Genomic DNA, 22,605 nt, shown 5'->3' with positions numbered 1-22,605 from the left:
TGAACTTTGATGCTCTGCTGGGGGAGGGGGGGGGGAATACCGAGTCAGCACAAATGGAACATTTGCAAATTCAAATAAGAAGAAAAAAAAAAACAAAAAAAAACACACTGACTTGAAAGTACATCAAGGTGAGCAGACAACGTTTTGTCCACCCGGGAAACCATTTCTAGCAGACCTCCTAATGAAATGAATCACGTTATAACGGGAAAATGATCACGTGAAACATAACACATTAAAACAGAAAAATGATTTCTCGTTTCTGCTGTGACTTGTGTGGTTTTCGAACCTGCGCATAAAGGGTTCAAATCTCTCCATCTATATACATTAGGACACTACCTACCAATGACTGGAACGGATGTCATAACATTTTCCAGCAAACAGCAAAATCCTTTAAAAACAACAACAAAAACATGGAGCTGAAATTGGAGTAAAAAGCCAACAAGGGGTGCCGGTTAAACATAACTTGTTCTATTTATTTAAGTACATACAGTGGAAGCAAACATTCAGTGCAAAGCCGTGAACAACTCCAAACAACAAACGCCGAGTTCTGAATATAAAAAAAAAAAAAAAAATGGAAGAGGGCAACACAGGACGCGCCGCCGGAAGTCAGTCCCACGTGATGTTGAGCATGCGACAGCTGAGCTCCCACAACTTCTGCGCCAGCTCGTCGTCCTTGCCCGTCGCCGAGCAGTTGGCGGCGGCGCAGTCGCTGCGGCGAAGGAGCAAAACGGCCGTGAGCGAGCGAGCGAGCGATACCCGGGCGGTCCCGGCGCTGGCCCCCAGCTTACCTGTAGTAACCGCCGCTCTCCTGCTCCAGCGCGGGCTCCACGGCGCAGTAGACGGTGGTGCGGGCGCCCTGCTCCGACGTCTTGGTGAAGGGGCTGACCATCTTCATCAGCAAGCGCTGAGGCCCGTTCAGGTGGCGCCACAAGTCCGTCTGCACCACGCCCGGGTGCAGCGAGTACGCCGTCACGCCCGCGCCTGACAAGCACGTCCAGACACGGCCGGGTGCTCAAAACAAAACGCCGTCACGCGCTTCTTGCGTAAAGCATGAACGCTTTGAAGCTAAAACGTGGACTGACCTTGCAAGCGCTTGGCGAGGGAGCGCGTGAAGAGCACGTTGGCCAACTTGCTCTGCGCGTACGCTTTGTTCTTGTCGTAGGCGCGCTCGCTATTGATGTCGTCCAAATTGATGGAGCCCCAAGTGTGAGCCATGGAGGACACCGTCACCACGCGGGCGGGAGACGAACGCTTAAGGAGATCCAGCAGGAGGTACGTCAGCAGGAAGTGACCTGGGGAGGTCAAACCAAAAAGGACACTCTCAAAAGGTGAAGGTTTCAAATTACGCTTTCAAACAAGGGGTACGGTTTCAAGCCAGAATAAAGATTTTTCCAGACCAGGTTTCGCAAAAGTGATACAAATTTTAAAATTAACATTTCAAGAATGGTTTAGGGTTACAAAGTAGGGTTTCAATTGAAATCTGGGTAAGTGTTTGAAGCCTGGGCTAAGGGTTAAGCTTTCCTGGGTTAATAAAAGAGAGCAGTCAGCGTTTGTGGCCACTTCAGTAAACCGGAGTGACCCCTGCATCTTATCACGCTAATAATAAACAACAGCAATCAAATGTGATATAATACAAATCATCAAGTGTGACGCAACGCAAAAAGTTGCCATAAAAGCGGCCGTAAGAATCGAGTCGTAAAAGCCGTGTTTACCTTGGCCGTAATCTCCGCCACGCTGTTGAGCAACTTGACCACATGCTAGCGGCATGCTAACAATGCTAACAGCCATTCACTTGTGAATACACAAGAGATTGCTTCAAATGCTTTGGTCAACATTCCAAGCGCTCCCACAATTATTCAGAATCCCCCAAATGACATGTAAAATTTCAGAAATACTTTCCAAATAGACTTCCTCATTCCAAACATCCTACATTTCAGTAAAATGCACAGCATTTCGTCATTTCAAGAAAAAAATGATCTGAGTAACTCACCCATGTGATTGACGCCAATGTGCATCTCAAAGCCGTCGGCCGTTTTGCCGGAAGGACACATCATCACGCCGGCATTGTTGATCAAGATGTTCAGTTTGGACTCCCCTAAAAAAAAAAAAAAAAAGAAATTACAAAAAACATGACAGGAATGTTTGGCAGCGATAAAGAGAATTAAAGGGGGGCTGGGGTGCATCCATGAGGGACACCTCACCTTCATTAATGGCCTGCGCAAACTCGCGGATGGATTTGGTGTCGGCCAGGTCTAGTTTCATGCACACCACGTTTTCATTGAGGGAGCGATCTTTAACCTCTTTGATGGCCACCTGCGCTTTCTCCATGTCCCTGCACGCCATGATCACCCTGGCCCCTGCAAAACGTTCCAACATTTTGAGAATTTCACAAAATAAAAATAAAACACACAAAACAAACAATTTTCACATTTGTAGTTGATTGCCAGTAATTCTCTTATTTCAATGGAAAGTTACAAAACTTTGAAAATGTCAATAGTTTGCGAATTTTGATGAGGAAATTTCAATCAGGCGGCACTATTACACAAGTGCGCGCCCTAGTGACGAAACGGAGAAATTAACACATTGACTAATATTGCGATTAAGTTTGTTACGTCACCATGACAGCTGCAAATATTTTGCCCCGGCAGCATAACAAATCACTGCAAACCAACTACAACCAAAAAACAAACAAACAATAAAAGGTACAAAACAATACTGAAGATGAATAAAACAAACAATACGGTTGTTGCCAAAATATTAGAAACCACTAAATACTAAAACCAGAATATACAAACTTTTTTTTTTTTTTTTAAAACACATACTTGAAAATCACTCAAATAAAATGTTGTAATAGAGCCAACTAGTCTTTTTAAAATGGTACTTGTGTAAAAGGTTTGCTCTACTTAAATGCAAGCATACCCAATGAGTGCATAAAAGAATGACTCCGCAAAAACAAAACTCGGGCAGGGCCTCGCTCAGGTGTGTTCGTTTAGTGCACACTGACCTCTGGTGGCCAGGTCGGCCGCCGCCTCCTTGCCGATGCCGGTGTTGGCTCCGGTGATAATCACAGTTTTGCCCTCTAGCTTGACGTCGCTGGCCCAGGGAGCGCGGAACAGGTTCCTGCCACACAATTGAGCAACTACGTCAGCGAGTGACTCAACCGGCAAAGTGGCTTGGCGTCACGAACCAGGAAAATAAACATGTCAAAACTAGTGCAAATGCCCACAGGAACAGCCCCGGTAGCACATTAACAAGAAAACATTTCAACGATGACTTGGTCGCTTGTCAATTAGACGCAACGAGAAATTAAAAAATGCCCAGGTTAACCCCTTTAGTTGTCATTAACTAATTTAAGTTCTCACCTTATCGACTGCATGTCACTTTCTTGAAGCAGGCAGCAAAACAAACAACTAATTCGCAAAAACTCTCGCAGAAACTTATAAAATCGCCTTAATCAACTTTAAACGCCCAAACCCGCGACGCAGAACTGGCGTCCTTAAAATTGACCGACTCACAGTTGAGCCAATTATCGACGAGTTTAACGCCCTTGATCGAAGGTGATTGGTTAGGATCATACGCATCCGCCCCCACTTTAGAGTGCGTTCCAGTTAACACACACGCCGTGCCGACATCATTTCTCTTGGTTAAATATGTTTGGATAAACGATTAAACGGTATGAGTCATTTAGCAAGCAGACTAGTATTATGAAATTTATAATGTATATTATACTAAATTTCATAGCGATGAATAGTTAAGGGTTTGTTATTAGGCTTAGGGGAGGCTAAATTGACCGACTGTCATTATAGCCAATCGGTGGCGAGTTTTGACAACATTGGACGAACGTGATTGGTTAAAACTGATCACATGGGTCGGTCCTTGCTAAGAGTGCGTTCGATTTATGTTACAACCCATGCAAAGTTTTTTGGGGAGGGAATGTTTAAGCATGCTCAAAGGTTGGAGTCGTCGAGCTGTTGAGAGTTTATTAAAAAACATTTTACGGTATATTTGAAAGGCCTATTCTTGACTTTTGAATAATTGATTTATTTGTGAATTCACTTTCGACACCCAAGCACCTAGGATGCGCGCATAGAGCTGTCCAACAGGGGGCAGCAAACACTGTGAATTCAGTGATTCTCCGCACTACAATATACTGTATGACAAGGGCTGTCCCTGCCCTATGGTCAAAATTATCATCATTATCATTTCTAGGCGTACCATCATTTTTGTGCAGGCGTGTTATTTATTTATTTATTTAGTTAGTTAGTTAGTTAGCGAGAAAAATATGTTGAACCACAACTCAAAAGCAAAGTCCAATTTTCATTTGCTGCGGTTTTATGCATTACTAATTTTATTATTAATTTTATTATTATTATTGCCCTCTCTTTCATAAACAGCTGGCGTCACGCTATCGCCATCTCGTGGTCAGTATGATAAATGCCGTCAGTGACAACTTCCGGTATTCCTCCAAAAATCAAACAAGTTATTAGACCTTCTTATGACCCAGACAACAAAGGATGAAATCAAGCTGTATATCAATTTGAGTGTTTCTATATCAAAACGAAACGAAAAATGTTTAATATCTGTGTTTCCAAACGTGATATCCAACAATGACCAAAAGAGATACTGACCGTTGAGGCCTCTCTCTCTTTCTCTACTGGCCAATCAGTAGTAGGTTAGAAGTTGCTTTATTCACACTTTGAATTATGATTGTGTATTTATTTTTGTTTGTTTTGCTGTGCTTGGGGAATTGTTTGAATGACCTACTGGTGGAATTTGTGCACACAAGGTCACTAGAAGAGGAAACTCAGCAGCTGATTGCACGTCAGCAAACACTGACTTCCCTTTTTTTTGCTTAATCAGTCAGAAAAGGAGTGAATGTGTAGGTGTGGGTGTGGGTGTGTGTGCGCGTGGGAGAGTAAAGTCTGTCATTGTGAAATAAACTCACCAATGATTCTTCCGACGTTTGTGAACTGTTGAAGTAAGCAGGTAAGCATGAACGTGAAATACAACACAAGAATGAACAACAGACGAATTTCACGCAACACATATTTGAATTGAAGCTGCAAATGACTTTGTAAGTGAGCAAAGATACAACTTGAACAGGAGATCAAATCATTTCTTTCCATACACGATGATGACGATGACGATGATGAAGGAAGGATGTTTGGGTCACCTGCAGAAAGGATCAAACTTTATTTAACCTCTGGCGGCGGCGCCACATTCGCAAATTCCCAGAGGCCCCAAAACAATGGACCAGCGGGAGGATGCGCTGAATAAACCATGAGAACAATCCATTAGTTATAACGAGAGCGCCGCGGTTGCTCGTTGGGACGCACGTTCTCTTATTTTGGCACAGACAGGAAGTCAACACAAATAAACAGACGACGCCCTGCAAGGGTGGAACTTGCACGAACGCGTCCAAAACGACCTGCAAGTGTCCGGAGAAGTGCAAGTGGAAGCTTTCCACGCATCTGCGTGGACGTTAAACCTACAAAATCAGATCAGATACTCGTTGAAGGTTGTTAAGTGCATGCCGGAGCACCAGGGGGCGCTCTAACGCCGAACGCCAAGCTCATTGTGAGGCTAAGATTGGAATTGCTGATTTGAATAGTTTCAAGAAAAAAGACGGAAAAGATGTAAAATACATTTAGAATACCAATACAATTCATATAATTGAATATATATATATATATATATATATATATATATATGTAAATTTAATTTAATTCTCACTATGTACATTGTAAGGTACATAGTGAAAAAATGGAAAAATCAAAATTCATGACAAAGAACAATGTGAAGTTAATGTATAAAAAGTACAATATAAATATCTAGAATACAATAAACATTGAAAGAATGATCTGTTAAGTGAAATGACAAGAAACGATGAATAAATAATACAAAATCTATATCAAATCCAATTTCAAAGAAAAAAATGCAAAAGAATAATTACATTAAAACTACACTTCACATCAAATTCTACCACTATGATTACTACTAGCACTACTTCTACTACTACTACTAATAATAACAACACCTATAATAAATGTAAATGTCAAAAGAACCAAATTTTTTATAAATAATAAATAACATTTTGAATGAAATCCACACTGCTATTACAACAACAACTCCTACCACTAATATAAACAAATAAATCATATAAAACTCATGCTCACACTGGTCAGTAAAAATCGAATCAAACAAATAAAAGTAAGAAGGCATCATTATAGGACTGGAAAAGCCAGTGAGAGTGCCTTGCCGCAGAGGTCACCCGAGGTCAAGAGTCAATCTTCCAGACGAACAGGAAACAACCAGCCATGTTTACATTACAACAAAAGTCTTCTCAAGGTCGCGGCTCTCTTGGGCCAAATGATAAACATCGTCATTATCATCCGCCGTTGCCACCTTTCATGCTACACTTACTTCAGTCGGCCGCTTGGCGCCCCGTGTGTGTGTGTGTGTGTGCTGTCATTCCTTGTACAGTACACACAGTACACATAGTACACACACACACACACACTAATGGCCTTCTGATAACAATCATAGCACACACACACACACACACGCCATGATCTCTCGTCCGCATGCAAACACACATTTTAACGTTTGAGTCCTCACAGATTGGACGCGTGTCGCAGCCCGAGCACATTTTCCCAGGCAAGACGAAAGTTGAATGTGGAATGTTTCCTCCCTCGATGCTCACTAACATTATTTACGTGGCCGTGTTAACTTATCAAAACAGCTGCTAAGATTGCTTTGATCCAAGTTTCATTTTACGCATGAATCCAACTTTTACAATATTACGTTACGCTTTTGAGGGGATGCAAATCATCTTTCCCTACCGAAATGTTTGGAAATGCATGTAATCATTTTCCGCCCCGAAAACAACAAAAGTTTGGCTTATTGTCCACAAAAAACACACTCAACCGTACCGCACTGTATAAAAACAGACTAATAACATTTGCTCTCCAAATGAATCGCAAACATGAGAAAAAATGTGAGCACCGAACCTGTGTCTACCTGTCGTGTTGTTCTTCCGTTTTCTCTGTCTTCTTCTGTGGTTTCTCGTGGTGGCTAGCAAAGCAGCTTATTGGCGCATTAGCCCTCCACGCGAGGAAAACTATGTGAATTGATGGTGGCCGGTTGTTGTCAAGTTTGTGGCGCCACCTACACATGCAACGACATCATCATCTGGATTTGACAACAGGAGGAAGCATCATCAGAATGATTGATTAAAAAAAAAAAATCACAATATGCATAAAAGTACCAATGTGTTAGCTTAAAAAAAATGTTTTTTTTCTTGATGTCCTTCAGGTCATGGTTGAACTGAGGCAAGTGTACTTTTCTTTTTTGTTGAAGTTTTTTTCTTGTTTCCCCAAAACGCCCCAAACACACTTTGGCAACGGCTTAATGGCTAAGCTAATGCTATTAGGTTAACAAAACGATGCATTTGGGTTGGTTTCATTTCCACCCGGACAGGAAACAGGCCCCTCGGTGCTCTTGGTGGACCAGCCCGGCCGGGGGCCTGCACTCCGTCACTTTCGATGAGCAGCGACAGAACCGGCGTCCTGCTGACAAAATGTGCTCGTCTTCTTGGACGCACGTCTTCAAGCTCTGCCGTTCAGCAACTGCATTCCAAATCTGAATAGAAATTAAATTGAAGTAACCTTCAGTTGATACATCAATGATATACAAGTATGCAATGTTTCAACAATATAATAATAATAGTCATAATGATATTTTTGTTTTTATTTATATTTCACAAAGACATTTATAAGGGTTTTTAATTTAATTTATTTGAGCATTATTTACTTCATATCGACAAGCTCCTTAATATATGAATGCAATGTACTGTTTTCATTATATATATATGCATAATTTTCAAATGACTCTTTTTAAATGTTATTGTTTATATTTCACTTTAATACATCAACAATAATGTGTAAAAATATTTTTAATATCTAAAATAAGTATCATGTTTTTTCTATGTATTTTGATAAATAATATTTTTAATACAGTATTTGTAATACACTTGATATTGTTAAAACTTTTGAAATTTTGAATGTCTATTTTTGGCACTATTTTCAGTAAGTTTTCTTTCTTTTTCTCTTCTTAAAGTATCTTTTGGATCTTTGAAGACTGGCTGTCATGCACAATCTGCAAAACATTTATGGGACTGACTCACACTCCGCTTGAAGCTCCAAGCGAGCGTTTGCTGTTCTTTCGAAACGGTGCCGATTGAACTCCAAGACAATCAACCGCATCGGACCACACATCCTGTATGTTGATTTGTTCGCGTCCTTGCTGCACACACGCGTGTTTACATGTCTTTGTTTGCCGTTCCAAAGAGAGCATTTAAGGTGAAGGCGAGCCCGACGTTGACAAATGGACACTTGGCCGGCGAAAACAAGCAGCGGTCCAATTGTGGATGTGTAAAGTATCAAATTGACGTGTAGTCAGCATGAGGGCACTCATGAGAGTTGCCGTGATTCATAGCGCCATCAACAGGTTTTCTTTTCATTTCTGCGATGGATGAAACGGAGCAACCTTGAGCGTCAAACATCTGATTGCTTCAAAAAAAAAAAAAAACATCGAATTCCAGAATTTGCTTTCGGGCCATCATCTGGTTTCCTCTCGCTTGTTATGCAAGACTTGAAATTGCCTCGATTTGTATTCAGCGGGGGTCAAATGCTTGCCAACCTGTGACAAGACCGACCAAAGCATGTCGTATTCACCGAGTGAAAGTCGGCTAGCTTCATTCTTCACGCATGCGGAAATCAGCATACGAACGATCAACCCCGATATCATGTGGTGGGCGTTCACTGTAACAGGTGAATGCCAAATGTTTCGTCCAGCAGCCCATTGAGTCGCGTATTGTGTCCGACTACGTATTCATTCCCAGAGGAGCGGTGCAATGATAAACAAGCTCTATGAATAGACTCGTGTATTCCTGCTCAGTGTTGCCTGGCGACACGGTGTCCAAAACTGGAAGAGTTTGTACAAACTGCCCTCTGGAAAGAAAAAAAAAAAGGAGAACACCAAAAAAAAAAAAAAAAAAGAGCCTGCGCGACGTGAGCGTGTCAAAGGACGGGAGAGGCCCAATGGACGAGACCGCCCGGTGGGCTTCATGTGAATGAAAGCTCGGGGCCGAGATCCGAGCAGGATGAGAGCCATTAATATTCCCGCCGTGTCTCAGATGCTTCACATCACCAAGGAAGCCGGGCAACAATTTGCCCCCTTCTACTATTTCACAAGGTCGAGCCGACTGCGCGGGGCTCGACATGACAATGCCGGTGCGGACCTGCCTCAAGGCTCAACACAACGCTGACCACCTCTAACCAACTACCACTACACTGACTAAATAACTAACTCAACAATTGACAAACGACCTGAGTACTAGCTAACTAGCTAACTAGCCAACTTGCTGAGTGTACTTCTGATGAACGACAGGTACCTGATAACCGACTAGCTAACCAACGTACCAAAAGCTAATATAAGCTAGTATTAATAACTGCACAACCGACTGACTGGTCGATCAATGAACCAAACGATGAACTGGCTGAGCGATAGCGCCAACTAACCAACCGTCGAGATCGGACCGACCAAAACAACAGTAGCGTAAACGCCGTTCATCTTTCACCACGTCGCCGATTTTGAAGCAATCATTTTTTTTGAACGGGTTCTTACAGTTCAAAGGCCCGACGTAACATCGCCGCTAACGCCCGGAAGCCCGTCTATTGCGTTTCTTAATACACGTTAGCACTAAGCTAGCACGAGATGAAAGTTTGCCTGAAGCGTTTGGCCTTCAAATATCCGATGTTCCGATGTTTTGCACAAATGCGAAAGGCCGAGTTGACCTCATTCACACTTCCCGGACGGCACGCAAACGCCGCAGCGAGGATTACAATCGCCCCGCGGCGATAATGAGATCCCCTCACCCCCGAGCGGCGACCTTTCCGCGCCAATGAGAGCGAGACGCCCCGCCTAAGCCGCCGCCACGCGGCTCCCTTCGGCCTCCGAGCCGTAAGACGCGGGCGCAAAGCCGCTCGAGCTAAGCGCACGCAAGACCCGCAAAACCACTTAGCGATCGGCGCGCGCGCACACTCGGAGCTTTGTCTGAGATTTGGGGGCTGCTAGCAGGAAGCGGGCGCCTGTAATCCTCAGCGAGCCGCCGACACGCCTTGTTGTGATTGCAAATAGGAGCAGTTGACCCTTATTTAGCGGCCGCTGGTCTGTTTGGAAAGCAGCGCCTTAAGATTCGCTCCACCGGCTTGCATGCGCTCATCGCGCAGGTGAGAAATCAATTCAGAATTTTGCGTTTTGTTTGCCTAACCACCACATTTACTCGAGTCATTTTTGGGGCGATCAATTGGACTTTTCAGAGACGTTGGACTGCAATTTACTTTTGACTTTGACTTGAGCGTTTTTTTCTTCCTTTTTATTTCAGCCCTGAGTCGTCTGGCGCGCTGAACTCGTCCAGATCTCAGAGGTCACTTCAGGTCCCGGAAGAGGACGAAGATATGTTGTTTGTGTCAGATAAATGAGATTGAAAAGGAACTATAACTTGATTTGGTTTTATTGTCCCTGCTATCGTGATTTGAGAAGGCAATTATTTTGTAAACTGACGTCACTGTACTGATCTTCGCAATATCAGCTGAAGGAAGGCTCAAGTATTTTATTTGGCTGTATTTTTGGCGAAGCGCCGAAACGTTTTTGTGCACGTCGTAAGTGGGCGAACGCAATTAAAGGCCAATTTGCGGCTACTCCGCCCAACCCGTCAAACTTTGAGGAAATGAAACGTCAGTTAGCAGCAAGTCGGTCTGGGCTGGTGTACCTTTGAACTTGAGAACTCTGGGGCGGGGGCCCCGCACGCACGCGCACACACACACACAAGTATTTACGTGATCACAATCTCTGCGTGTGTGTGCGTGTGTAAAGCAGCTACATTCGGGGGACAGTCGAGTCCAGTCCTTTGCATGGGCGCTGTTCCACCTCAATCAACAGTTTAATTAGCGCGCGTGTGCGTGTTTAGACGAGAAAAATGATGGAGGCGTGTGTGTTTGCTTTGCTAACATTGACACGCGCACGCGCACACACGCAAAGCCAAAAGACTTCGATTTCTTATTCATGATCACACCAAGATGCGTGCGTGTGCGTGTTTCTCTGAGGCCCGAGGACGCACACGCACGCACTTACACACGCAACCGCTTCGCCATGCGCTTAATGAGCGACAATCATCCTTATCTACAAAACGCCGCTCATTACAGCAGAGCACGCGCGCGAGCGCGCGCACGCACGCACGGACGCACGCACATTGTTACATAATTTAGATGACCCAAATTTGAAGCTCTTGTCGAAAATGCAAATGGTGAAGTCATTAATAATGAATGGGAAGTTTTTTTTTTTGGCACATTGCTCGCACTTTTCACCAGGTCTTTTATTTTATTGCTGTCGACGAGATGATTTTAGTGCCCGGCATTAACGTGACGTGACGATAAGCCGCTTCCGGTCCGAGATGACGCACCGCACGCCATTGCCCAACTTTTTTTTTTTTTTTTTTCCCCCCCAACTTTCACTGGTCTTGCTCATTTTGGAAGCCGTTGCATCCTGGTCATTGGCCAAGAAGGTCCTCATCGAATTTGTCTTTCTCAAATTATGGAATAAGGATGTGTTCAAAATGGATTCATTGCCTGTCTGACATGAAGAACAAATGCAGGATTCATCCTGAATTAATGTTTCAGACAAAAGTTTAAAAAAAAAAAAATGATTTTCACTGCTTATTTTTGCATATAAAACATTTACAATCGGTACATATGCTGATTCTTGTTTTGCTGTTTTTGCCACGCTTCACTTATAATTTGCCATAAAAACAAAACACACAACTAATCCGGGGAGTATTTTGGGATAACTATGAAAACTCATCGAGTTGTAACGTTCAAAAGACGTGAATGAAAGTGCAACTTGACGAGAAGGTAGATTGTCATGATGGCGCGAACACGCCGCCGCCGGCAGCATGTCGACCGTGCCCAACGGAAAACGACGCGTTCCCACAAATGTTTGGTGTGAAAAATGTTCGCCCGGCCTGTTATCGCCATGTTTAAAAATTAACCCTTTGTCCGAGACCACAACCGGTCAACGATTAACCAGCGCATGAAATGTACGCAACCGGGACAAAATTATTGGGACACCTACACGAGGTGAAGAAAAGTGCTTCCATTTGTTTTGGACAATCAATAATAACTCACTCGAAAAAACGTTTAAAACTTGATTTATATTCGGAAAACAAAAAATGAAATAAAAACAAACCAGAATGTAAAAGCTAAAATTATGATGTGGAAACATGTTAATTTCTTTACACAACCGGGCGAGGCTGATGAGGAAATCTGCAGTGTCAGAAAGATGATTTATTTGGCGAGAAAGGCGCCCTGGTTGACTGACTTCCTCCTGACGAGCTATTAAATGTCGCAACGCCAGATAGGGACCGCGGATGATCACTTGATGGTAAACAAGATCTGCTCACGCTCGCAAATAGCCCGATTGGCGTTCTCCACACTTTTATCGCTGACAGGCAAAGCGGCATCGACAGATAAGGTGCTTTTTTTTTTTGCATGTCCGACGTGTGAAATGATGGCAGGAAACGTTGAAGAATGTTGCGTGTTATCATCGCCAAAAAAAAAAAAAAAAAATCACATGACATGAGGAGGAAGGCTGCAAGATGGCGGCACGCGATGCTGTGACGAGATGTTGCTGCTGATGCTGCTGATGTAACGCCTTATGTAAGACGCCCCCCCCCCGCCCCCTCCCCACAAAAAAAAAAACCGGCTAGATTGAGGCTGAGCCGATGCTTGCAAAATAGAAGGCAACGAGGATTTTCAGATTACACTTATGAGTGCAGGCAAAATATTAGATTGCTGTTCATTTGAAAATAAAAGTCAAACCTGGCCATTAAAAAAAAAAAAATCAAATAAATAAAAAATAAAAAAATAAGAATAAAATGCCCAAATGAATAGAATTGACTTCCTCCTTCCACATTTCTAGACAGGCGCTTCCAAATTCTTATGTAACGAGAGAGCGCGGGAAGAAATTAGGAGCACACGTTCCCGGCGGACGGCAGGAAATTCCTCGTTTGCACACGTCAATGTAAAGACAAGATGGCGTCTGTGATTGGCAAGGCCAGCCAAAATAGGATGCGATGGATGGACGGGATAACGTTCGGGTCGCCCCCATGGGCGCCAGGCGCTCACAACCAAGATGACAGATAGCCCAAGAATGCGCACCTGCTGCCTCATTTTTTAACAAAGGAGATTTTTTTTGAGGTATTTTCTCACTCGCCGTCAAAAGTGTTGTTGTATGTTTTAATCTCTTGTGGGTGTCCCAATACTTTTGTCCATGTCCACAGGTAGCAGGTTTTACAAAATATACGCATCACTGTGACACTAAATGTTTTTTTTTTTTCCACTCTCCGTAGCTGAATATTTTTGGTAAGTGGGCTGACAATAATTCAAAATAAAAAGCATTTTGCTGCCACTGAATGTATTTTTTTTTTCTTCCTGTAGGTGTCATAGTGCATTTGTCCTTATCACACAGGTGGGTTTTACAAAATAAAAGCATAATTGTTGACACTTTTCACTTCCTGCAACTGACTATTTTTGACCATATGTCGCAGGTGCCCTATTGCAGTTATTTAAATTATAAGCATAAATATTCCTTTTGGTATGATTTTTTTTTTTTTTTTTTTACCTCCCGTAGGTGTCCCAATACGTCTGACCATATCACACAGGTGGGCAGGTGTTAGTTTTACAAAATAATAGGATAATCGTGGACAATATATTCATTTTTTTCCACTTCCTGTTAGTGTCGTAATACTTTTGTGAATGCGAACATAGCACATCGGGTAAAATGATTCTTCTTTGTGTGCCCCCAGGTAGGCTGATTACAAAATAAAAGCACCACTGTTGACATGACACGTTTTCACTTCCTGTCAGTGTCTCCATACATCACTATAGACAATATATATATATATATATATATATATTTTTTTTTTCCCACTTCCTGATTGACAGAAAACAGATTTGCCAACCTGGTGGCGTCCCAATATTTTTGCAAAACTCGTGTGGTCAATGCCACTGCAGCGTTGCGAGCCGGTAATGTGAGAGTAGTGGCCTGGTGTGTGTGCGCACGCCCGCGCGTGTTTGTGTGTGTGTGTGTGTGTGAGAACGGGGAACTCTACTCCCGTGAATAACGCAATCTGTCCCGCTTGGCAACCGGCGAGCACAGGACACAAATCTGACCCACTCTCGGACTCGCGGATAATCGAGTATCAGTCAATGAGTGCGATTGTTCTTCTTCCTCTTTTCGTGGCTCCGCTAACAAAAAAGAAGCTAACAATGCTAGTGCTTGGGTGGCGCTGCTTAATGGCCTCTTTCATGTTCAGGACTTGGAGGGGCCTGCCAGTGCCTTGATTATCAGGCTAACCAATTAGCATACAGATTTTGGAGAACAAAATGAGCCCTGCCAAATTCCGCTCACGCTTTCGCCCAGAGGAAAAACAAATCCCACACCCGGGCCCCTTCTTGCTTTCCCTTGGGGAGGTCAAAGGGTGCAGTCAAAGCCACGCTAACTAACCCGCATGTCAGCCTGGTCTGGTCATGTCAACAGGAGTCAATATGTCATATGTAGTGGTGGTATGCAACTCCAAAAATAAAAAGTGCCTTGGCCGAGGTTCTAATGGGGTGGTTGTACAAAGTACGAAATGAACTTACTGGTTGCGTCCTGTCTTGACGCCTTGCCGCCACTCGGGAGCCGGAAAGGTCAAGCGTTGACGTGCGTGTCGCCTGCGCTACGACGCGGCGCACTTTCCCCCCAACCCCCACCCGATGTCGCCTCCGAGATTGGGCGCGTGTGCGCTTCTGCAAAGAGGAGGAAATGAAATCAAACATGTGCTCCTTGACTTTATCTCTGCGATGCCAATGGAAGCATGCTGAAGATAGCATCCACACGTTGTCCGGGCGACGACAACCGTCCTTTCGCAGCCGTACAAAAACACAAATACAACAACAACAAAAAAAGCATGGGGAGAATGGATTCTGGATATATAAATAAAATTGTATTGTATATACTTACAGCGTGTACACCGCACTGACATGCCAGATTGCGCAACAGGATGGGGGGAAAGCCCACAGGGTCCGTTGCGTGTGCATGTGTGCGTACGTGAGAGTAATCAATCAAATGTCTGCAAACGGCTTCGGTTCACGCGCGTGTTGTGACATTGATTTCACCTTGGGGAAAAAAAGAAATGACCTTGGCATGAGTTTGTGAGGTGAAATAAAAAAAAAAAAAAAAAAAATACAAATCAAGAGGGCACGCGTGTGTGTGTGTCACATGACAGCCCCCGGCAAGGTCATCCAGCTGTCACAACAGATTAAAAACAAAGCACGCACACGTACAAAAAAAATGCAGTGTCACTGCGGTAGCAAGTCTGTACATGAAAACACATTTCATTTCATTGAAATTAATTATAGGTGGTTTATTTTTTGCAGTGAACACTTGTTTCAACCTCCAATATGTTCACTAGCCTAGCGCTTAGCAAAGTGTTTTTGTGCGTCGCCACGATACAATGCACAAAAATACTACCGCTTTACGCTATGTCTATTGTTTTTTTTTTTGTTTTTTTTTAAACCAAAAAGCAAAACAGTGGAGGCAGCGGGCGCTTGGCATTTGGTGATGGCTGAAACTGAATTGGAAGTCGTAGGTGTGCGTGTGTGCACCTCCTCACACCCAAACAGTCACAACAGACTGTGAGCACGACTTGACAGCCAGGCTCGAAATGTCATATTCCCACGTGCCTCCTTACAAGACTATCAACAAGGTCAAAGGTTCTTCCAGCGCTGAATAAAAGCTAGGTTAGCTTTGATGCTACGTTCGCCGTAGCCTAAATCCTGCTAACTTAGCATGCATGACAAAATGTGTTATTTAGCTCTTGTTTGCGCTCAGTTTTTATCTTGTTTTCAGGCTTTTAGCATCATATTAAAAGTAGGGGGGTTACTAAATCCTTTATTCGCTCTTTTTATGCCATGTTTAGACTCTTAAGTAACAAATTACACAAAGTGCTAATTAGCTCCTGCTAGCCTATAGACAGGCTTTCATTAGCCTTTGTGCTCAGTCACCACACAGGCTAATGTAAACAACCGCCTTGTCCTATGTAACCATATAAATAATAACAATAAATAATGACAAGCTATATTAGCTTTAATGTCACAAACCACTCAGCACAGGTCTCTTTTTAAAACAGATTTATTCGACTGGTTGAATGTCCATATTTAGAATAGCAATAAGACATACAACATCTGGACGGGGCACTGGCATGATTTAAAAATGATAATAATCATAATAATCATAAAAATGATTTACAATCTCTCTTTAGTACATTGGTTCAGAAACACAAAGAGACAAAGATGAGCTAAAAAAATGTCATTTGAATGAATTAAGTGCAACTACGCCGGGCCTGATCATCTCATTTCTTGGCAGCTTCCCGTCTTTTTTTTTTTTTTTTTTTCTTCATTATTATCTTAATTGCACACTCTTCTTGACACATAACATTTCATTCAAATTTCTTTCCCAGAGGAGTATTCTTCGAGTAGTACTTGGTTTGCATACGTTTTCAAAACACACACCAGGAGGACGACACATCAAAAGGGTTTGAGGCTAGTGTAAGCCGCTCTGGTGTCCTGTAGTAGTCGTGATGGCTTGTTCATCCGGAGGCCAGAGGGCGCATTTGCAGAGTGGTTGCGACAATGACGGCAGTTTCGCCGGCCATTTCTGTGCACGGTGGCAAAGTGACGCCTGCTAAGTGCTCCACGGGGCAGCAACAATTCCATGAAGGAATATTGGACGGAGGGGAGACACGTGAGCTTTGCAGCTCACTGTCCTTGCGTGGCTAAAAGGAGGTAGGAGAAAGGGTAGTGTGTGTGTGTGTGTGGGGGGGGCAACTGTGGGAAGGAGGTGTGGAAGTATATCTGTGCCATCGGAGCTTAGGTTTGAGTTTGGGACAGTGGTCATTTTTTCATGTATTCAGTGTCAAACACTTAAACACACACAAAAAAAAAAAATCGAGTTTCTTCTTAAAATCGTGTTTGAATTTCCAACACTGATTTTTTTGTATTTGACTGATTCTTTTTTAGCGTCAAAATCCAACAGTTAATGTTAAAAAAAAAAAATCAGTTTTTAAAATTCAAAAACATTTAAATCAAATTGAACAACTCAAACAAACAATTCAATGAAAAAAAAATCTGTTGAAAATTCAAGTGTCAAAAATTGTACTTCTAATAATCAAATATGAAAACAATATCAAATACCCAAATCAAATATTCAACATCTAGGAAAGAAATATCAGCATTTAGAAAAATTCAACAGAAAAAAAAAAATGGTCAAAAATGCTGCTAGAATTTTGATTTCATAAAAACAAAAAATCAGTTTTGAAAAACAAAAGAAATGACCGAAATTAAATATCAAATGAAGTTTGACTTCTTGGGATGGCACCGTTATACTTGCACAGTTGACGGGAGGTATGCGTTGGACGTTCACTTGAAGAAAGCGCGCACTTGGCGGCCTTTGAGGGGCTGCGGGGGTCGGTAGTTGTCCACCATGCAGCACTCGGGTTCGCCCTCGGCAGAGAACAGCAGGCTGCGGAATTTGTCCATCTGCGGCGAGAAGAGACGCCGCGCCGCGTTAGCGTCTGCCTCATGCTGCTGTCAATCAACGCCACCGCCGTGATGAAGACGATCACGTCGACACTTTACCAGTGTGGAGAACATGTCTGGTACAATTCTCTTTTTTTTTTTTGTATGCATAAATAGTGGGAGGCATTTTGGAATATTTAGGTTTTGGTTTTTTTTACAGTGTAAAGGCAATTTAGAGTTGAATGGCTTTAGTGTAGTACCACTTTGCGCCACAACATGCCGGGCAACACCGAGCAAGGTCAACTGGAAGACGTGCAGCATAACAGAGAGCAAGAGTCGGAGGCAGAGAAGGTCCCCTACTAGGTAACAGTCATTGTTCCCGGAGAGCAGAGAGAATATACGCCTGTATTGTTGGATGTCCAATATTTAAAAAAAATAAAAAATAAAACTGATTAAGCCAAACTAAAATGAAGCATTAAAAAAAAAAAAAAAAAAAAAAAAACGGACAAAGTTACTCTGATCCAAGACAGAGCCACTTTTTGTTCTGGTCAAGCTCAAGTCAACAAAGAAGCGTCTGTTTGGCCGCCGGCGGTACCTGAGCCGAGCTGACGCTGATGGGATCCTTGCAGACGATCCAGGTGACGCTCTCCAGCAGAGGGGGCGTGGTCAGGGAGCCGTCGTACGTCCAGTAGTCCAGGCAGGCGGGCAGCAAGCTGCTCGGGTCGAAGCCCTGGAACGTGGTCTGCTTGCCCTGAGCGAAAGAAAAAAAAAACAATAAAAAAACAAAAAAACAAGTGATTACCACCACTTGATGCCAAGTCAAGCGTCGAAAAGGCGGTCGCCATGGGAACATACTTTGGTCTTGATGGCACCAAAGGCATCCAGAACCTTCTGCAGACTGGCGTTTGCATTACCAATCTAAGAGGCAAAAGCAACAATTAATTGTTAGCGACCCGATTTCATGAGGTGAATTGTGATTTTTTTTTTTTTTTTTTTTTTTTTCCCCCCCCCGTACGTACCTGCAGGAAAACTCCCACCACGGCGAGTCCGTCGTGTTTGCTCGCGGCCTCGCCGAAGCTGGGGTATGTGGTGTTCCAGTGCACCAGATGCAGCTGCAAAAACAAGTCCAAAGATTTAGGGAAAAAAACAAGAAAAAAATTGACATTACTAGTGGCAAAAAAGCATCCAAACAACAAAAGTGGGAACAAATATATAAGTACAATTTTCCCTTATAGGATGAAAAATGTTATGTCAACGCAACAGCTTGATCCAACTTTTTTTTTCCCCTCACAACTTTTTTCTTGTGGTGATTCTATATGGACCAATTTGAATATGCAAAATAAATAATTAAATCAATCACCGTTTTCCATTTCAAAAGGTTACGAATACATCTTGTGTTGCGGGCGCACAGCCCAAGAGCTGCAAAATGTCTCGCGTGTGGGGATTAAATCCATGCACACCGGATTGTTGTCAGCAGACTGGATGGTGACTCATAATAATCCAGCTCAAATCTATCAATCAATTTTCCACATTGAATTGAAATGCCCCGTTTTCAGGCGGGCGGCAAGCCCCTCGGGGGTGGCAACCCGAAAACGATGATGTCATCCTTACCTCGGCGGGGTACTTGTTCCCGGCCACCGTGTGCTCCGAGCCCCTGTCGTCGGAAGCCCCCCAGTGGAAGTGGAACTGCTTGAGCCGGTACACCCCCGAGACGGGACCGCCGGTCAGAGCTGCTCGCCGGAGAGAGAGAGAGACGGGAATGTTGAGTGCCGGGAGCTGCCGACGGGAACGCTCCACTGAGCAACGTCGTCCCGAGACCGGACTTTCCGCTTCGGGGTGGACGGCGGCGGCGGCGGCGGCAGTGACATGATGCTTCCTGTCGTGCACCTGAGGCTGCATTTTACATCCTCTCGTGTCACGCGACCATTTAAAAATTCTCCTGATAATGACTGTGTCGAAAAATAGCCCTCCATAATATTTGACTTCCTACAAACGCACAGAAATGACATAATTGCAATTCATTTATTTTTTTTACCGAATTTGGCAGCTCAATAAAACATCCCAACTCCTCTCTCAGCTCATCAGTACGGCACTAATATTTGCCATTTTATGCAGAGGATAAAGAATTGATGACTGTGAGTGCTGTTATATTGTCTATCTTCAGTGTTTATTGTTCAACTACATTCTTAGATACGATTTAAATGAGGATTAGGATTGTCTCATGTTTTCATTTTTGGGATGTGTGCGCTTAAATGTGTAGTTGATGTATTTTTTTCCTCTCCAGACACATATTGCTTTACAGACTTCTTCTGATGAAAGTGTATAATACTAGCCAAACACTTTTTTTTCCTGGCGTTTTGCCGCTCTACATGTCACAATAGTTTAGCGGTTAGCTTAACTGCTACATTGTCTTGTCCCTCGTTGCTTGGTTGGTCGCAAGCTTAGCTATGACGCTTATTTGCTGCCGTGGCGGCCAGCGTTGACGATTTAGAGGAGCGGCTAAGCGCACGCCTAGCTAGCCCATCGCAGCTCGTAGCTGGGGGAGCGCATGCTAGCTTAGCGCCTAGCTTTGCCCAAGTCTCCCCTCTCTCTGCGAACGTTTTGAAGATAGAATCATTTGAAATGACTGGGAAATTTGCAAGTGGTAACATTGCAAAAAAAGTGAGGGGAATATGAACGAAAATAAAGTTATTTTTGGTTGCGGGCTAACGTGTGTAATAATAGCATCTTTTTTGGGATGTGTCACCTTCATATTTGGCACACAGGATGCATGACTAAATGTCACAAAGCCAACACACAGGTGGAGAGAGGCACAGTGGAACACTGGACGCACTTTGTGTTTGGATTCTGTTGCGTATTTGCACCAAAGCGGCTGGCCGGAAGAGATTACGTAACCTTAATCTCAATTGGCAAGCACACATGTAATCTGGATAAGCAATGGTTTAAAAATACACACAAATCATCTATTTGTATCGCTACAAAGGAATATTCGAGCCGCACGGAAAAAGAATCGTCCTTTGAGATTTTGCCTTTTTGACTGTAAAATGTCAACTTTTACAGTTTAAAAAAAAAAAAAAAAAAAAATTGAGTAAAAAAGGTAGCCATTTTACCCAAAAATATGTTGACAGACTTTTTGTCACAATATGTCAGCATATTTGTCACAATGTCTTTATACTTACATTACAACACTACTTCATCTCTTGTGTGTTCTCTTACAATTAAAATGTTAAATCGATTAAATCGATTTTTTTCTTTTTTATTCATTCAGGGACCGGGCGCCTTAGCAAAACGTGTCTATTTTTGGCGCGTTTTGACCTTGTTAGCGGCGTTAGTGGTGGGGAAGGTTTACTTGAGGTGACATGAACAATTCAGTTACCGTCTGCATGCACGCTTTGTTCTTGGTGGGGGGGGGGGTGCTCAAATCAAGCCCTCACCCCTCCCTTGCAGTCTATTCAACCCTCCAGAGGGAAGAATGAGCTCTTATTGTACACATACAGCATGACAAATACAATGAAGCCATACAGTCCATTTTATCTGCATGTCTTAAAAAAAAAAAAATGGACTCAATGAATCTCTTATGTCTGCAGGAGCAAATTAAAGCGTGTCATAATTTTGCAAGGCTTTCTTAGTAATAATAATAAAAAGAGTAATGTTGATAATATGATATATTTCTCCCTATGTCTTTATTTTGTGAGGGATTTTTTTTATAAGTATAAAGATATTTAAGATGAAAAAATGATCAGTTTATGAAAATAAGAATAATACGAATAAGAATAAAGCTATACATTTCAAGAGATATTTTCCTGTAATTTTCCTTGTAAGAATACAAATTGGAATATTGCCATACAGTATCTACAATTTTTAATTCTATGAGAGAAGCAAATTGTAAAACGCTATGAGAATTATTACCATTACATAATTAAAAAACGTCGCCGGTTGTTGAAAACTGTGAGAAAAAAAGAAAAACATTATGACGATTTTAATTCATTAATATTATGGGTCATTTGATAAAAAATAAAAGAATAAAGTCAGTCTAGCAGGGAGAATGAGTCTTATTGTGAAACCAAACATTATATTTACCCCAAAAAGGAGAATATGAAATCTACCGTATGCAGGAATAAATCAGGGATGACGTCAGTGATGCATTCATGCATGCATGCAACAACAACAACAACAAAAAAAAAACCCTGCCCGTGGCGATGTCATAAATGAGAATAAAAATGGTGTGGTCCTCACCGGAGCTGTCCGTGTCATCGACGAAGGTCACCTGGAAGGAGTGTCCGTTGTTGACGATGTCCAAGCAGGTGGCCGGGTCGTACTTGAGGCTGAGCGGCTTGAGCGCGCCGTCGTACGACGCCAGGCCGGGGTTGATGTCGATGGGCGACTGGCGCGGACCGTTGGCGATGGGAAAGCTCTCGCACCACTTGTCCGGACCTTGGGGGTGGGGGGGGGGTGGGGGGGGAACACGCACACAAAGACAAATAAATACATGAATGTTTTGAATGCATGCGTGGATTTTGCGCGCGTGCACAAACGCAACACCTGCACGCGCAAGTTGCGGCCAATTGAAGGCGAATTGCGCCGCGTTTGGATGAAAGTGCAGCTCACCATTATTTGCGGCGTATCCCCACGCGTGAGACATGTTACTTTTGAGTGGATGCGGCTTCTTTCTAAGCAATCCTGCAAACAGACCGCTGGTACCCCTGACACCTGACAGCTGCGCGTGTATAAATACACGGGGACCACCCCCGACCCCACGCCCCCTTACTCTTCCTCCTCCTCCTCCTCCTCCTCCTCCTCCTGCACCGGCTTTCCAAACGTGCTGCAGCAATCCCCCTCTCTCTCTCTTTCTCTCTCTGTGCACCTAATCTAATCCAGCGGTGCTACCCGAGCCGAGCCCGACGCGTGGGTCGGTCCGTGGCCACGA

At 43.3% G+C, this 22,605-nt stretch overlaps 2 protein-coding genes and 2 long non-coding RNA genes across 4 annotated transcripts; 2 read left to right on the top strand and 2 right to left on the bottom strand.

Moving 5' to 3' along the window:
- Positions 1–446: 446 nt before the first annotated feature.
- rdh12l (retinol dehydrogenase 12, like) lies at positions 447–4,838 on the bottom strand. The gene is made up of 7 exons (XM_086020951.1): positions 3,363–4,838; positions 3,005–3,120; positions 2,202–2,357; positions 1,991–2,095; positions 1,083–1,292; positions 789–981; positions 447–709 (listed from the first exon to the last, which is right to left on the bottom strand). The coding sequence occupies exons 1-7, from the start codon at positions 3,374–3,376 to the stop codon at positions 607–609; spliced, it is 897 nt and encodes a 298-aa protein (XP_085877077.1). The 5' UTR covers positions 3,377–4,838; the 3' UTR covers positions 447–606.
- Positions 4,839–9,468: 4,630 nt separating this feature from the next.
- Positions 9,469–11,810, top strand: LOC147127166 (uncharacterized). The gene is made up of 2 exons (XR_015084287.1): positions 9,469–10,292; positions 10,448–11,810. It is a non-coding gene; the product is annotated as an uncharacterized LOC147127166 (long non-coding RNA).
- A 1,070-nt stretch (positions 11,811–12,880) lies between these two features.
- On the top strand, positions 12,881–13,883 carry LOC147127165 (uncharacterized). The gene is made up of 3 exons (XR_015084517.1): positions 12,881–13,316; positions 13,400–13,481; positions 13,557–13,883. It is a non-coding gene; the product is annotated as an uncharacterized LOC147127165 (long non-coding RNA).
- Positions 13,884–16,277: 2,394 nt separating this feature from the next.
- Positions 16,278–22,453, bottom strand: LOC147127164 (carbonic anhydrase 1-like). The gene is made up of 7 exons (XM_086020645.1): positions 22,287–22,453; positions 21,915–22,112; positions 19,290–19,408; positions 18,698–18,790; positions 18,534–18,596; positions 18,274–18,429; positions 16,278–17,699 (listed from the first exon to the last, which is right to left on the bottom strand). Exons 1-7 carry the CDS (start codon positions 22,318–22,320, stop codon positions 17,580–17,582), a joined length of 783 nt encoding a protein of 260 aa, XP_085876771.1. The 5' UTR covers positions 22,321–22,453; the 3' UTR covers positions 16,278–17,579.
- Positions 22,454–22,605: the final 152 nt, after the last annotated feature.

Source organism: Filicampus tigris, chromosome 21 (assembly GCF_054856515.1).
Source record: "Filicampus tigris isolate MCC_2025a chromosome 21, RoL_Ftig_1.0, whole genome shotgun sequence".
NCBI lineage: Eukaryota > Metazoa > Chordata > Actinopteri > Syngnathiformes > Syngnathidae > Filicampus > Filicampus tigris.
The sequence above is the reverse complement of the archived record's forward strand: the minus strand, read 5'-3'. Positions and strand labels throughout refer to the sequence as shown.

Coding starts and splice junctions, on each gene's coding strand:
- LOC147127164 (XM_086020645.1), bottom strand. CDS start 22,320: ATGTCTCACGCGTGGGGATACGCCGCAAATAATG. Junction 18,791..19,289: donor GGAACAAGTACCCCGCCGAG/GTAAGGATGACA, acceptor TTGTTTTTGCAG/CTGCATCTGGTGCACTGGAA. Junction 18,597..18,697: donor TGGTGGGAGTTTTCCTGCAG/GTACGTACGGGG, acceptor TTTGCCTCTTAG/ATTGGTAATGCAAACGCCAG.
- rdh12l (XM_086020951.1), bottom strand. Junction 1,293..1,990: donor CATTGGCGTCAATCACATGG/GTGAGTTACTCA, acceptor TGACCTCCCCAG/GTCACTTCCTGCTGACGTAC. Junction 982..1,082: donor CCTCGCCAAGCGCTTGCAAG/GTCAGTCCACGT, acceptor CGTGCTTGTCAG/GCGCGGGCGTGACGGCGTAC.